This window comes from Mizuhopecten yessoensis, unplaced genomic scaffold (assembly GCF_002113885.1).
Source record: "Mizuhopecten yessoensis strain PY_sf001 unplaced genomic scaffold, ASM211388v2 scaffold8479, whole genome shotgun sequence".
NCBI lineage: Eukaryota > Metazoa > Mollusca > Bivalvia > Pectinida > Pectinidae > Mizuhopecten > Mizuhopecten yessoensis.
This window is the reverse complement of record NW_018407568.1, coordinates 141,036-153,013: the sequence shown is the minus strand read 5'-3', so window position 1 is coordinate 153,013 and position 11,978 is coordinate 141,036. Positions and strand designations below refer to the sequence as shown.

Here is an 11,978-nt window from a genome sequence, read left to right as displayed (position 1 = left end):
ATTGTAGCTTTCACCATCATGGATTGGATTTTCTGTACCGATTTGTCTTTGGTTCTAGCAAACGGTTTTGCCTCTGTCCAAACCTCAATGTTGACTTTGGGTGTTGTCAAATTAGGACAATTAATCGGCCGATTGTACTTCGCCTTGGTATCACTAAGGCGGTGTGCACCGATCATAGTACGAAAAGCACCGTTGCATGAACTGGCCAGTTTGTCATTGATTGGAGGTCCACATACCTCTTCGTTGCTATAGATCTCCTCCATATCTTTGAGGAGATCATCAACCTCACATGATGAGTCATTTGAATCTTCGATATCATCCAAAACAGCGTTAAACCCGTCGTCTGGGGTCTCTGATTCCCCTTCTTCAGACATGTCATGGGCGCCGCCATCTTGAAAAACACCCGGATGCTCATAGCTCCGCCCACTGTAGTGCGACTCCCGATCACATATGGGGGCGTCCCCAATACCAGAACAGCCAACAACCTGTCTGTTTTGCCGTTCCATCGATCGAGTCACGGTGTGTGACGGTCCAGAATACATTAAATTTTGCATATCCTGCACTGAATAGTGCAATTTGTTGATGCTCTCAAGCGTTTGGACTTGTGATTGTAACAATAGTCCAATGCTTGTCGCATCACTGCTTACGTTCTCTGAAGAACTTTGAGCATTGACTGAAGGTTCAGCCTCAGTAGCCATGATGGTGATCGACGGTATAAATATCAGATGCCGTAAAATTACGATATAGTTCTTCGGTCCTCCACACATGTTTCCCATAAAAACGTGTTATCACAGACACAGTGGCTCTCCGGCCTACACTTTGTGGCACTCAGGCCTAAGTTATTAGCACTCAGGCCTGATCGTATCTATTATTGGCACTAAGGCCCGATCATGTGTGTAAAAAACTCAAAGAGTTCACAAGTTCATGGAATGAAAATAGTTTTTTCCCAAAATACGTCAGTATTTACTCACTACGTTTCCTGTAGGTGTTCATATAAAAGTTCCACAAACGATATATAAATGTTAACTGTGGTTTTCCTCATATAATTTGCACGGACGTCCACTCGCTTCGAAAATTGACTATGTACTGACCACTCGCACGACTGTGTCATCTCACGTGGTCACTCAGTGACCATATATGGAAGTGTGGAATGACTTTTTCTGTAGAACTATGCACTGGATATGAATCACATTTGGTTGGAAGCATTCATGGGAGGTAGGGATTTAAATTGTACAAGTAGTGGGGCTGACCCCCTTGGCTAAAGGGTGGGGCAAAAAATAGTTTATTGCTTGGAAATGGTTGAGATCCCCATCATATTACCTTATATACAATTGCTGAGTATGAAGAGAAGAATGCACATATGCTTCCAGGATTGCCCAGAGGTCTGGCCCCACCCTTGGAGACATAGTGCCTGGGTCATAACTTTGAAACGGTTGAGATCCCCACCCCAAAACTGTATATACAAATGCTTGGCATAAAGAGACGAATGCAGTCATGATATAAGAATTGACCCCAGGGTCTGCCCCACCCTTGGAGACTTAACACCTGGGTCATACCTTTGAAACAGTTAAGATCCCCACCCTAAAACTATATACAATTGTTGGGCTTAAAGAGACGAATGCAGTCATGATATTATAATTGATCCTGGTCACAACTCTAGGGACCTAGTTTCTGAATCACATCTTGGAAACAGTTGAGATCCCCACCCCGTAACCATACATAAAATTGCTGGGCTTGAAAAATCTAATACAGATATGATACAAGGATTGGCCTTGGGGTCTGGCCCATTCCCTTGGATCTTATTTGGGGAATATTTTGCCATGATTACTTTTAATATCCAGGTGAGAGATACAGGGCCTCTGGGCCTCTTGCTCCTTTACACGAGGGAAGTCTTCCATGCTAATGCTCTCTCCACCTCACTCAGGTGATATTTCTTACAGGTCCTTCAACCCCCACACCGCGTACATTTTCTTTTGAGTCCATCATTATCCATTAAGAACTACCTCTATTAGTCATTCTGTTTCGACCACTGGTATTCGTAGATTATGATAATGTGCCCAAACGAAGAAATGCTTTATGTCAAACTTGTAATTACCTCCTGGACCACAATTCGTGGAATAAGAAAACCCACAAAATTAATGAAAATAAAAAAACCACAGGAATTGGTGATTTCACAGTATGCCTTACAAATGGGAACACTTTGTTGCCCCACTCGGAATATATTCTTTCAAATTAGATCTACTAAACACTATGTGTATCTTTTATTATTTTACTCAAGTGACATTTAAAACCCATTGGTCTTTTTTTCAGCAAAAATTTGATTTTATTTAATCACAAGTTATTTTGATTTTTTCTCTCCAGGTTGTTCCATCTACTGATCAGCATCCTGTTCCAGATGTTTGTGATGCGGCATGCTGAGAACTTGGTGGGCTGGAAGTTCATGGCTATTATTTATTGTGGCAGTGGTGCAGTGGGAAGCCTGGCTAGTGCTGTACTGCTCCCCTACCAGGTCGAGGTGAGTCACGCTACAGCATCACTCACACCAGCCCCAAATTTAAATCTTAAAAGTATGTGACAAAAACAAAATGGTGTACATTAGAGCCAGCTTAACCTCGCATGGTAGGGTTTAACAAAGATGTTTTGCTTGGGCTGTTTTTCATTTATCGCAATCCAAATGGTTGAATCGGCTGGACCAGAGTTGTTCGTTTATGAAATAGGGTCGGACCTTTTAATCGGATGCTGCCTTCAGACGAGCCTTGACAAAGCCTTGCAAGGCCTGCATCAACATTTGCAGGTCTGCCAGGATTTATACCCAAAAATGTTACATTTAAAAACTGGTGTACCGGTCGTTCCGCATAAACAAACAGGCCCCAGCTGGTGTCTGTCAATATAGTGAGGACATATACAGCGTTAAGTCTGCTTTAGGTTTGGCCAAATTTATCTTTGTAAAACTGTCACAGATTGACATATATATATTATCAGTGTGAACATTGTATAGCATAACATATGTATGGCAATTCTAAAAACTGTAGGTGCAACAGAAAACAGTTAAATAATGCAAACATATTCAAAATTAATCAACCTCTGGTATTAAACAAGTGCACAGGACAAATCCAAAAACAAGCATATTTTTTGGATAACAATGGTTTTCAAGATATATTCTTCTCAATACTGGTATCAATAATATTTCAGTTTGTAAAATGTTCAAATGGATGCATTTTCAACATCAAACACGTGCCATTATTGAAACTGATGAAATACTCCTCAATAGCCCATTGCCTGTCCATGACCTGTCCATGACCTGTAGCAATTGTTTCCATTTGACTGTGTTATAGCTGGGACCGGCTGGAGATTCTTTTGAGTTCTTGTAAAATAATTATTTATTTTGTCTGTTTTATAGGTTGGACCTGCTGGAGCTCAGTTTGGGGTCCTGTCCGTGTTTTTCGTGGATTTGATCGGTCATTACTTACAGCACAGACAGGAATCCGGCAGTCGTGATCAGAAAAGACGTCTATGCACATGGCTTGCCATTTTCGTTGTCATCATGATCCTTCTGTTTTTCTTTGGACTGTTTCCCTGGCTGGATAACTGGGCTCACATGTTCGGATTTTTCTTTGGTCTTTTGATGTCCACGATACTTGTGGAGGACTTCGGTGTCCAGGTCAATTTCATGAAACGTTGGGTGGTAGTCTTGGTTTCGTCTATTCTCGCCCTACTAATGATAGCGATGCTCGTTATCATATTCTATGTGGTGCCTATTACCGAGGGAGAGATCATCTCGTACTTTAACTGTATCCCGATCACGAAAACGTTTTGTAAAAACATGGACGTCAGTATCAACCGAGGCTCCACCTATACTGCCCTGCTGTAAGGGGCCTGTACTCTAGAATGGGTTCAGTTGACTAATTATAGTGCTTCATTTTAATCTCCTTTTAATTATATTAGCGTAAAGTGAAACGGGACAGGTTTTTATATGTCATGCAAATAATTAATATAATGGTAGACACTGTTCAATAGAACTTTTTTCAGCTGATTTTATAGCATAATGTGTAATAAGACAACCTCATATATTGTGAACAAATGGATTGTTATATGTCTTCTGTATAAGTATTAACATGTGTTGGTTTTTTTTATCACTGAATCATAATATTATATCCATCCAAAAAAGGAAATAAAAAGTGAGATGAATGTTGGAAAGAAACATCGTTAAAGAAAAGGGGAAAAAAACTATGGTGCTCAAGTCATTCTGGTATGTTAAGTTGCTTCAATGATATTGTCAAGGCATTGCAGTATGGCTTGAAGCAAATCCATCTGGTCACTTTGGACTCTGAACAGAGGCGACAAAGTTTGTATTTGTGAAGCTTCACTTTACAGCTTGCTTTGGGACATTTTTGTGTCACCTAAATTTGGCTTGTTTTTGCTCAAAATGGGGTGGATACATTTTGATGCATCAAATTTTTGGTGTTTTACGATCCTGTGTGCTGCATTTTGGTGCTTTCCAATGCCTTTAGTTAAGTAGTGGCTCTATCAGTCTATTGTGTTAAGGTAGTTGTGCTACAGGTATTCACAGAAAACATGTCGGTATGTTACAAATTGTTTTCAGATTCCATAAATTTACATCCTTTTATATACGCTTGACCTCGCTGGACAGGAGAGCACACGTTTAAGATCACTTACAGTGATGCGACTTACTTGTATACACTTAACCCTTTCACCACTGTAGACCATAATGGACTCATTCATATCAATGCATGGTAGAGTCTACTTAAGTTACATAGGGGTGAAAGGGTTAAACACAACTAATACAGCAACGGATATGAAAAGATTTGGAATTTACGACACAGGTGAAAACATCCCTTTATTGATGTTTAAATTAAATAAGCAATGCCAAGTTTTGAAAAAAGCACAGTCCTCGGAAGTAAGTAAATGATGCTTACTAGATGGGTTGGAAGACAGTCTGCCAATATCCGGATGTTGCGACAATATTTTGGCATGGTGAAATTTTGGTGTGGTTAATTTCGCTCATACACTCCAAGTGCTAAATTAACCAAAAGATAACCACATTCAAAATATCCCAAAGAACGGTATATTAATTGAACCAAATTGTGGAGAAGAGCTTGTTAGTTGTTAGAACTTGTCTCTCATCCATTTGTCTGTTTCGACAATAAAATATGTTTAAATCAAATCAACCAAAATTAATCTCCTCATGAAAAAGTGTCTTAATTATAAGTAATGTTGTAGGGGGATTGTTTTTATTCTTATGTGCAGCTCATCGTAAAATTGCTCATTTTGTATGCATGATATTATATTAATGTAATTTACTGTTTATATGCATGTTGGCTTGTGGTGCATGGTTTTGAATACTGACGGTTAGATTAGGTTTCAGTCTAAAATAGATACCAGAAGAGATTAAATAGATCATACATAAAATGTTGTATTACTCGCATCATGACATAAGTAAACAACAGTGTTTGGTGAAGCTACGATAGATTCACCTTCATTAATTACTGAACAATCTTGTAATAGGTCCACCCTCCTCGATAATTGAGCCACCTTCGTTGATAATCCATTCAATTTGGTCGATCCTTTAGTCATCTTCACTGATAATCCAGTCACTGTCAGTTATAATCCATCCGTCTTTGTTGATCGTCTGCTCAATCTTCATTGTTAATCCGATCCTCTTTGGTAACTCTCTAGGCATCTTTGTTTCCAGCAAGAGTTGATGGATTTCTGAGAAAATTTGGCCTCGAGAACATTTCATTTGTTCCTGCAAACACTGCCAGGATATTCATTCAATCTGTCCCCGAAAGTACTGTCTGAAAACAGTGGAACAGTCTGTCCCCTAAAACATTGTCTGAAAACAGCGGAACAGTCTGTCCCCTAAAACACTGGGGCTTGTTCACTATGCAGAGCAACAAGTTTGTCTGCTTTTAAATGTAACATTTTCGGGTTTGAATCCTTGCAGACCCTCGAATGTTTATGCAGGCCTTGCAAGGCTTTCCTGAAAGAAGCATCAAATTACTAGGTGTGACTTTATTTTATAAACAAACAACTCTGGTGCAACCATTTGGATCGCGATAAACAAAAGTGACGCTGGCTGAAAACAGTGGGACAGTCTGTCCCCTTTAAATACTGGCTGATTGTTAGGACCAGGTTTAGGGTGACTGCACAGTGAGACAACTGGATTAGTGGTGGCCAGATGGAAAAAGTTTTTGGATTCAAACATTTGCCCTTCACTGGTAACCGCATAGACGCCCATTGTTTGGTACGCTGTGTACGAATGATTGCTGTTTTGGTAAATTCACTTGCATTACTGAGGGTGAAAAAGGCGAAAATTAAACTGTGGCAAAAAAAATCTGGTATAGGATAGACGGTAGTTCTTCCAAAAATTGATTTGTTTTATGATTGCCATGCCTGAAATTTGACTTATCTGTGTTTGGTAATAACACTGATAAAGACGATACAATTTTAGTTATGAATAAAATAACATTTCTTGACGTAGTCTAACAATTATACCAGACTATATACCGATAACTTTACATGTAGTTTGTAAAAAATTTACATTAGACAAGAAATAGTTAGGGGAACATTACTTAACTTATTCACCCCTGAAATTTCATAATGGACTATTCCAACGTTTGAATTGGAAGAGTTCAAATGTGTATTCAGGGGTGAATGAGCTAACTAACCATCCTTTGATTCTCTAACCTTACTAACAGTTACTATTTATAGCATCAAGGACAATTTAAGAGCCACTAAAGCCGTGCTTCAGTGAGAGTAATCTGTGATGTGTGTGTCTATGGAGGCCCTTTCATTGATGTGTTTGTTTTATATTTATGTCATGAAATACTGTTATAAAGACTAGTATACACTACAGTCAAACTTCATTATCTGAAAAGTGAAATACTGTACCAGAGATAGTTTTGTTTTACCCTTTTGTCAGAGTTGTTCTTGTTGGTAAAGATAATTCAGAAAAATTAATTATCTCAAAGTGAATATTTGGTCCCAAAAGTGTGAAACTATTGCAAATAAATGTGTATTGGAAATGTCCTAGAAGGGCCTTCCACTTTGATACATGTATAAGAAGCTTTACTTTATGATAGTGCCATGTGCATGATTTTACATGCCAAAACAAAATTTATATATCATTGAATAGTTAGTCATTTCTTTTCAATTTTATGAAATCAATACAGCTGATTCATTAAAAACATACCAAGGTACATGTACCAGGTAGTGACAGTTTTGAATGTTTGTATATTAACATGTTCAGATATATGTCAGATGTTTCTGTTATGCCTAAGGATTTCAGTGTTTAATGATTACAGAATTGATCTAATGTATTTATTGTTTTTTCTTTCTTCTGTTGAGCTTAAGAGCTTCAGTGGTTGTAGATGTAGTAAGGATTTTCTGTCAGGCCTAAAAGCTTCAGTGTTTGTAGATTACAGAATTCATCTGATGATTTCAGTGGTTGTAGATGTATTTAGGATTTTCTGTCAGGGCTTAAAAGCTTCAGTATTTGTAGATTACAGAATTTATCTGATGATTTCAGTGTTTGTAAGTGTATTTAGGATTTTCTGTTGGGGCCTAAAAGCGTCTGTATTTGTAGATTACAGAATTTATCTGATGATTTCAGTGTTTGTAGATGTATTTAGGATTTTCTGTCAGGCCTAAACGCTTCAGTGTGTGTAGATTACAGAATTTTTCTGATGATTTCAGTGGTTGTAGATGTATTTAGGATTTTCTGTTCGGCTTAAAAGCTTCAGTGTTTGTAGATTACAGAATTTATCTGATGATTTCAGTGTTTGTAGATGTATTTAGGATTTTCTGTTGGGCTTAAAAAGTTCAGTGTTGTTTTGTAGGACATACAGTGCCACATACATGTTAAACAAATTGTTTTCGTCTTTCCCAGCAGTGACGTGTCATTAGGACTCTTTATGGTCTTTGTTGTTTAAAACATTTACAGTGACATGCCATGTTGCGTCATTTTCATTTCCTTGCTTCGTTTTTAGTAAAAACCTGATGAAATTCATCTCGAAGCTAGAGAATAATCTAGTGCTTCCTTTGGTTATTTGTTTCATTGAATTCTAACCTGGATGGGATGCTTGGCAAAATCGTTTTTGTAAGACAAAATTTGAATTGTCTTTGGGAATGACATCAAAGTAAAACGTTTAAGCTTGGATATGAAAAGTGATATCTCATCAACTGTACCACAGATAGTAATATAAAGATAAGCAAAGGAAACGCTGGATAATTCTCTAGCAGGTTCTGGAGTTTTATCAAAACTGCATGTCAAAAGATGTCATGAAAATATTTTGGAAAAAAAGAGAGTAAGTTAACATAGAATCCAATGGGAACATGACATATCATAAAAGACGGAACAGCATGTCACTGTACATTATTTACGGAGCCTACAATGGCGGGATTTCTTTCTACGGCTAATGAGCTTGCTTGTTGTGGTGTTGTTCAGGAGTTTATTTCTGTACAGACTGAACATGAAGAGCTCTTTTTACTCTAGTGTATATCTGTCTTTCATGTGCAAATGTGATGAAATGAAATGGCCTTTAACATAAACTTGATTTTATGCATGATGTTATTTTAAAATTTGGCAAAAGCGATGTATACATTTTATTTTTGTTCTGGATGATTAAGAACACAAAGTTTTTACACAAAATATTGATAGAATGGATACATGATTTGATAAGGTGTAGGTTCAAATTTGAAGGTCTACCATATTTTAGTTTTTTTGTTATATGCTATCTTTTCCAATAACCAGTTTTCTTATACACTGTATATGCAATGTGCAATGACTATTTCATTAATATTAAATTATTTTTACAAGGTAGCAGTGTATACAGGTAGTGTGATGAAAACTATCATTTACGAGACAGGGAGCAGGGAATCCCTGCCCCTCCAGAGAGAGTTTTTACGGGGTGGGTTAAATTAGGATTTACAATGACTGGACTGTTTAGCAAAAGACATAAACCTTTGGTATACGGTTTTCTTGTTAGATGTTTACTATAAAATGGTGTCAACAGATTTCAAGGTGTATTTGATATGCATTACATACTACTGTATTTATAAAGATATACACTGTATACACGGAATATTTATGTATACCAATACTATTTGGGAATATTTAAAAAATATCATTTCTTGGGAAGTTCATACATGTACCCGGGTATTTACATGTAAGGAAGGGAGGTAATTTGCTTTGTTTCATTATCTTTTTCCTGCCATGTAATTTGGATGTTTCGTACCAATTGTAAATGACATTTTTTTTATCAAATGCTTCCAACATGGCCGACTCTGCCGTTGATTGATTGATGATTCAGCGATGATCCCTGATTGATGATTCAGCGATCGTCCCTGAATGATGATTCAGCTTATCACCCCTGTTAGTTATTACTGAGTATAGTAATTCTGCTCAATGATTTCACTGTTGTCAGGAAATATATGATTTTGAATACATGTACATGTAAAAGAAGATTATACATTTCTTGCTATTTTTGTGTATATGTACATTTTGAATAACTTAAATAAATGCTTACCATGTTTGATGTATTTGTGCCATCGTTAAAATATCTTATACATTTGAATTAATAATTGAAATGCTTAAGGTGGTGTTTTTTACACCAGTTTCACAGGACATTTATTGTATGTAATTGATCGTTCCATCATTAGCCCTTCAGTTTTTTTGATGAAGGAAAAAAATGTGTAGCAAAAGCTGTCAAAAAAGAACTTACAAAGACTCCTTTAGGGCGAATTATAGTAAATCATGTCCTTATTTAAGTTGTTATGTACTTTGCATTAATGAAATTTTACCCAAGATCAACATGTAGGCAACTCTTCTGATTTCTAATATCTGAAAAAAATGATGAACAATTCAGAATTACTTTCCAAAATAAGGAAATTAGGCAATTATGCCAAAGTCCATCTGTTGACATTTTCTTGTCATGAGCATAAGTTCTTTTGACGAAAAATTCATACACCCATGAACAATTATAATGTGATGTGTGATTGGGGTTTTGTTTTTCCCTCACGTCAAGGTCAAGGTCACAAATTAGGGTCAAATGTCAAATCAAAGGTATCTTAAAAGTCCGCAGCATAATATTTCATTGCCAGACGTGGTTTAGTCATAAAAGTTTAAATTATAATTTGTTTGTCAAAAGCAGCATTTCTTTGCCTAATGTTAATTTAATAATGAAACTTATTCAGTATGTCTTTAAATACCCATAGTACATATAAACACCTGTTCAAGGTCATCAAATGAGGTCAAAGTTCAAATCACTTTCAACTTCTCGTGGGTTTATTTCCTTTACTGTAAGTTGCGAGAAATATTAATGAAAATTCATACATACAATATTTGTCCACAATAGGTGTTGTGATTTGGTTAGTGTTGTTCAGGGTCCCTTGCTTTAGAAATAAACAGATGGATGAGGGTATTGTTTGTGGTATTCTGAAAGTCATAATTAAGTATGTACATGTATTAATTGTTCAAGAATGAATTATTGTCTGCATTGATTTTGATTTTGATTTGGTAATAAAAGCAAATGGTGATGTCTTCAGCTCTGATAGAAAAAATAGGAAAGGTTGCTGAAATAGCAGATAATCTGTAGTACACAATTTAATAAAGCAACTGAATAATGGATTACTGGAATGAACAATTTAATTACATAAATAATATGTGCTAGATTTTGTTGTGTGAACTTGAGCTATTGCCTTATCTGTCATGATTGAAAGAAATAAAAAATAAAAAAATTGTGTTTGAAATGTGGTAGAAAATAGTCCTATCAATATATGAAGAGTAACGTATTCATTCGTAAACAAGTTTCAAACTGATTTCAATGTTGTTTGGGATATTTTGTTCGTAGAATGCCGAATTTTGTAGGTTTTCGTCTCGGAGAGTTATAAATCTTACCTCACGGATTAATGTTCAGGGCCCACTTGTATAAAACATCTCAACTCTTGAGATTTCCTCAAGTCTAAGATTTCCCATAGACAATACATTGCTTGAGATCTTCCTTAACTTTGAGATTTTTTATACAAGTGGGCCCTGAGCATTCATTGGTTGTAAATCATTCAGGCCACACCAAATAGTATTTTTGTTATTTGGGATTTTGTATAATCGGACTGAAGCTGGATACAGCCAAAACATTTTACATTTTCTACTTTTCACCCAACACTGTCTCATTTATGAATTAATTTTCTTGACTTCAGCTTTAAAACAAACATTTTTCCTATATGGTTCAACTGTGATGTGCAAATATTTGAAAATAGGAACCCAGACTAAAAATAGAAAGGTTTGGAACCTAACAACTTCCAACTATAAATGTAATAGCAAATATTTCACAAGTAAAGATACTTTCTCTGAAAGCCATTTGTGTATCAACAACAAATTTTGTTAATGTGATTTTCTTTTTTTTCTCATGAATTTGTCGAACAGGTTAAACATATGCAGTGAGATCTTGATCAAAAGGGAAATTAATTAAAAAATTGGTGTGGTCTTGTGTTATCTACTTGAACTTACTTCACATGTATCTCATATCTACATATATCTATATTTTCTGGTAAAGTCTTTTATATTCATATATTATTTTTTATTCATTTAAAGTGATTCCTTCTGTTTTGTGATCTGCTCATCTACATAAAATAAATTTACTAAATACTGTTGTACTTTGTTTTGTTATAATGTTGGATGTTTGAAGTGTTTCTGTTCATTGGTCACAGATGCTTGTGAATATGGCAAAAAACAATTGTTCCACCAGAAATCAATTAATAATAATAATTTGAGGTTCTTATATACCGCTTTATCACAACCTAGATCCTAGGTCGTCTCAATGATGTTCACAAATTATTATCCGTGGTTATAGGGCCTTTGCAACCAGCCAATATCTTTCTCAATTCCCCGGGGAGCATACAGCCGGTACTGCCATTTCGGCGCTCACAGCTAGCATTCAACAATTCTAGCGCTGCCCAAC

General features: G+C 36.2%; 1 protein-coding gene across 1 annotated transcript in view; it reads left to right on the top strand.

Moving 5' to 3' along the window:
• Window positions 1-11,670, top strand: part of LOC110456043 (inactive rhomboid protein 2-like) — a 44,061-nt gene extending 32,391 nt beyond the window's left edge. Inside the window, exons 13-14 of the mRNA XM_021506567.1 lie at window positions 2,362-2,515; window positions 3,401-11,670. Of these exons, the coding sequence (XP_021362242.1) occupies window positions 2,362-2,515; window positions 3,401-3,871 (625 nt within the window). The 3' untranslated portion in view covers window positions 3,872-11,670. The remainder of the gene's footprint in view (window positions 1-2,361; window positions 2,516-3,400) is intronic.
• Window positions 11,671-11,978: the final 308 nt, after the last annotated feature.